General features: G+C 41.9%; 1 protein-coding gene across 1 annotated transcript; it reads left to right on the top strand.

The window, feature by feature from the left end:
- The first annotated feature begins 355 nt into the window (after positions 1-355).
- Positions 356-4,099, top strand: dmrt2b (doublesex and mab-3 related transcription factor 2b). Its single transcript, XM_020602798.1, has 4 exons — positions 356-375; positions 1,000-1,362; positions 2,203-2,305; positions 3,216-4,099. Exons 2-4 carry the CDS (start codon positions 1,000-1,002, stop codon positions 4,055-4,057), a joined length of 1,308 nt encoding a protein of 435 aa, XP_020458454.1. The 5' UTR covers positions 356-375; the 3' UTR covers positions 4,058-4,099.
- Positions 4,100-4,610: the final 511 nt, after the last annotated feature.

Genomic DNA, 4,610 nt, shown 5'->3' with positions numbered 1-4,610 from the left:
AAAACACACAGCTTCATAATGTGTGTGTGTGTGTGTGTGTGTGTGTGTGTGTGTGTGTGTGTGTTGAAGCAAGCCCAGTCCTTTAGCTCGCCTGGTCTCTCATTATTAATAATATAAGTATTATAATAATGATAGTTAATAATTGTAGTTGTAATTACAAAAGCCAGGTTGTATTTTTTAAATAATTTAATTGTCAGTTACATTATTTAAAACGACTTTGACACAAAATTTCTCTGCTTCTAACTCTTATTATGTAAATGTTGATCTTTTAACTAACGTGAGGCTTTTGGACACACGTGTGTGGCAAGTTCCCAAATTTCTGCTGAAAGATGAGAACAAGGTCGAGGGTGGGCAGGGCAGCGCGGGACAGGACAGGTATGGGGTTTTATAAGGAGAGGGAGCTGCTCTTGCTCTAAACGGGCTTCCCCAAAGCTTTGCTCATCTGTCCCGCGCCAGGAGCTCGGCATTGTGGCCCGGTCTACTATCCGCTTGTTTTTGGAAACAGTGTCAGAGAGCAGCTGAGAGAGGCTTAACATTTCAAAAGTCTGGCGGCACTCTGCAAAGTTTCCACCCTGTGAAGGCTGTGGCTGTAGTTTTAGTAGCAGACTGTAGCGGGACGCAACACATCACGGCTTGGTGCTAAGAATTAGTTTTCTGTAATATTGAGGAGCACAGTCTCCGTAATACTTTTAATGCATCATTTTAGTTTCTAACTGAGGGAAGCTTATGCATTTACATTAGGAGAGTCTGTTGCAACCTGTGATTTCACAGATGCTGCGGTGCTGGAATTGTTCTGTTTGTGCGTAAAACAGCACCCCTGCTGTGCTTTACCAGGTCCTCTGGATTTATTTTTACATCAATTAATAAGTATTTATAACCATCACGTTTGCTTTACTGTATCTTGACTTAAAATCCTGTTCTATCTTTTGCTGAAAGTCTGCTCAGCATTAGGAGAAACACAAAGCGTTAAAAGCGTGATTCCGGTGCTATTTGCCATAGATGTACTCTGTGCCGAAAGGAGACCGACAGCTACACACTACGGCAAAATCTGACATCCTAAAATCTGAAGAAGTCGTTGACGTGACAAGTTCTGACGGATGCGCCGGGCAGCACGGTTGCTCCTGGAACGAAGGCCAGAATAAAGTGGCCCTGTCTCCAGAGCGCCAGCAGCAGAAACCACGCAAGATGACTCGGAGCCCCAAATGCGCCCGCTGTCGGAACCACGGCGTCGTTTCATGCTTGAAAGGCCACAAACGCTTCTGCCGCTGGAGGGACTGTCGCTGTGCCTGCTGCCTGCTGGTGGTGGAGCGGCAGCGCGTCATGGCAGCGCAGGTCGCTTTGAGGCGGAAGCAAGCTGCGGAGGTAAGGGGGCACAAGGGCAGCTAAGTGATGGAGAAAGCATGGGAAATAAGATGAATAAACCGTCACCTCCACTATGTGATTATAAGGAATAGTCCTTAAAAAAACAAAAAGAAAACAAGCAAGAATAAAAATCTGTGGGTCAAAATGTCTCTATTGGCAACATTAAATCACTGAAAAAAAGGCAAAGGGACTTAAGGCCGGAATATATTTTTGTTTATCACTGCATAATTTTGTTACCTGTTCATGCATCTGTTTTCTGAAGTGAAACACTTTACAGAAGTGCTGAGAATAAATGTCTGGCAGAATTTGGGCCATCTATGGCAGCACATAGGGGAAAGCTTGATTTCATTTGCCCTTAAAATGTAGAAATATAATAGCCTGAAACATACATTTTCATTCTTTATTACTTATTTTATCTTTTACACAACATAATGTCCATCTCTTTTGCTTTTTTTTTTAAGTTAAATCAGCTGTGTTTTACCATTTGGGGCTCTGGATGTTCGACTGAGAGCTGTCAGTTTGAATATTTAAGTTCTATTTAATCAGTTTTATTCTGATCATGTTTTTCTTTATACAAGAGATACATTAAAGTCCATATTACACCACAAGAAAATAGTCATCTGAAATATAAAATATACAGTAATTAACTTGCAAGTCTCTCAGAAGATAGTTTAACATAACTTTGTTTCATAATAAGGTGCTTAAACAGTTTGTTTTTACAGGTGAAAGCAAAATGTAGAACTTTTAATTATAAAATATTAACAGTCGAGACTCGTGGGGGACAGTCTCATTATAATATGAAGTCCAGATATCTAATTCCTGTTCCCATGTTTCTTCCAGGGTAAAAGGTGGGTCAGGTGTGCAGCTCCGTTACAGAGGGCAGGGTATCAGCGTTACAGCAGAGCGGCAGAGACAAGCATCCTGGCTAAGAGCATCCTGCAGGGTAAATTCACATCCCTTTTCTCATTAATACATATTTTTTCTTCCTGACTAGGATAGAAAACACAGTTTTTAGCTGATCAGATGAAACCCTTAAATTATAATCTAAATACCTTTTACATTTTGCTTAAATTTCATTCATGCAACATCAAAAATTAATCGACTTGGTATGTTGTCTGCTAGGGGAGGAAGGCATTCACTGCTGACTTGTCAAACTAAAGTCTTTTTTACTTACTGTATAAAGGATTCATTCACATTCTGGGAAATAAAACAAAAACGAGAGCAATGTTTTGTTCAATGGTGTTAGGACATTAAAACCCCGAAGGTTTACCCAGAACCGATACATGCAACATCACAAGCTTTATCCTATGCCTAGCTAAAGACCAGATTCTAAGCCTGAAATGCATTGTTGACCTTGTGGGAAACCCTTTCTTCAGATGTTCGTCCCCATAAACAAACAGTGTTAGTTACCACACATGTGAATTGTCTACATCTGTATATATTAAATACATACTCAGAGACAGTACTGAAATTGCACCTGAATTTACAGAGCCTCCTTGGGCTGACACTGCCTGTACTTCTTTGTGGACAGTATTACACACACTTAATTGATCTGAACAAGCCTGATCATTGTGGCTTCACTGTCACAACAACAGGCAATTATTGGAACAGACAGTGTGTAGTAGCACCTGCTGGCTTGCAGTCAAAGCCTGCTAGTGGCTGTGCTTTCTTTATAGCCCTCTCAGCTTCTCTGTACTCTCAGTAAAGTAAAAATGATATTGCTAACCAACTGTATAAAGTGTTAAATAAACTACTCAAGCATAAACACAACAATTAACTGGGTGGAACAATTTCCTAATTCATAAATAGCTCAGTACATAATAGCAGCATGTGGCTTTGCCTTCCATGTGCAGGATTAAAACCAGTGGTACCGCTAGAGGACGACACTTCTTCCTGGTCCAAGCAGGCACAACACAGACAAACACACTTCATGTGCCCCTCCATCAGTGCGCGGATGAGGAAGAGGCGAGCCTTCGCAGACAAGGAGCTGGAGAATGTGATGCTGGAGCACGAGCTGAGACAGAGAGAACTGCAACATGATCTTCCCTTCTCCTTCTCTGGCTTTGTCCCTGTTCATCGCCCTCCACCCCTGCACATCTCCCCCAGCCTCCAATACTGCCCTCTCAACAAGGACCCTACTGGTGCAGGGACATCCAACTATGTGCCTTTGTATAAATATAAGCCTCTGAATGAGTATGACTTCCAGTTCTATCAGTTTTTCCACCTGAAAAGCAGAGATTCCACAGAAAGTGATCACAGTGATATCATGTTATGTCAAAGCTCAGAGCAAACCAGGGAGGATGAGGAGGTGCAAAATAACGAAAGGAAAGACTGCCAAGAGCTGATAGCTCTACCATCACAACAAAGACTCAGACAAGACAGAAGAACCTTGCCAGGTCTAGACCTTGTCAAATCCCCTTCAAAACCAAGAGAAATAATGGACTTAAATGGCTCACCAACTGTCACACGCTTTATTCTTGGCTCAGATCTAGGTATCATGGGCCGACCAAACGTCACAGCACCCAGCAAGACTTTTGAGCCCAGACCTCTGACAGCCAAGGACTGGAGCACAGACACTCCTGCCGCCCAGGCAGTTCCTCATGCTGACTCTGTCAAGAGCCCTCACAGTAGTTCAGTCAGGACTCCAACCGTGAGGCTGTTACCTTTCTCTGTAGAGGCTCTGCTGAGGAGCTGACAGACAAATGGAAAGCAGTGTAGTAGTGCACTTTATGTGCAGACTAGGGGTGTATAAAAGTATATATATATACAGTATAATATATATATATAAGTAAAACAGAATAAAGAATAAATACTACTGCAAACTACTAATAAGTGCTCTACTAAACAAACAGGGAAAGGCTGTTTAAATGTTTGCACTATGCTCATTTTCTTTGCAGTAGTGATACCCAAATTGTTTCGAGCTGCCAAAAACATGCCAGATTAAAACAGAATGAACATAATAAATGGCTGACCAGAGCACAATAAACAAATTAGACATTTTAACCACTTGTCTGTGTCCGTTGTTGCATTTCGCCAGAAAACCAAAGTGTTCCCAAACAGGAGACCTTCATAATAAAGGAAGGACTTCTAGCTCTGGCTTCTCGTTTGCACTGGCCATTGCGCTCCAGTCAGCTACTTAACATGTTTGTGTGGGAATGTGTATTTGAAAAAACAAGCCTACTGTATCAAAACGGTTCTGTATGAATACGTGGACCTTCACAACCCTAGTGCAGACTACAAACTGATGT

The sequence above is a fragment of the Monopterus albus genome, unplaced genomic scaffold (assembly GCF_001952655.1).
Source record: "Monopterus albus unplaced genomic scaffold, M_albus_1.0 scaffold58.1, whole genome shotgun sequence".
Taxonomy (NCBI): Eukaryota; Metazoa; Chordata; class Actinopteri; order Synbranchiformes; family Synbranchidae; genus Monopterus; species Monopterus albus.
Note: the sequence above shows the minus strand (reverse complement) of the source record. Positions and strands in the feature narration are given on the sequence as shown.

Excerpts from the sequence above, each read along its gene's own strand:
- dmrt2b (XM_020602798.1), top strand. The coding sequence starts at position 1,000 with ATGTACTCTGTGCCGAAAGGAGACCGACAGCTACACACTACGGCAAAA. Across the intron at positions 1,363-2,202 it reads GGCGGAAGCAAGCTGCGGAG|GGTAAAAGGTGGGTCAGGTG; the intron begins GTAAGGGGGCAC and ends TGTTTCTTCCAG. Across the intron at positions 2,306-3,215 it reads GGCTAAGAGCATCCTGCAGG|GATTAAAACCAGTGGTACCG; the intron begins GTAAATTCACAT and ends TTCCATGTGCAG.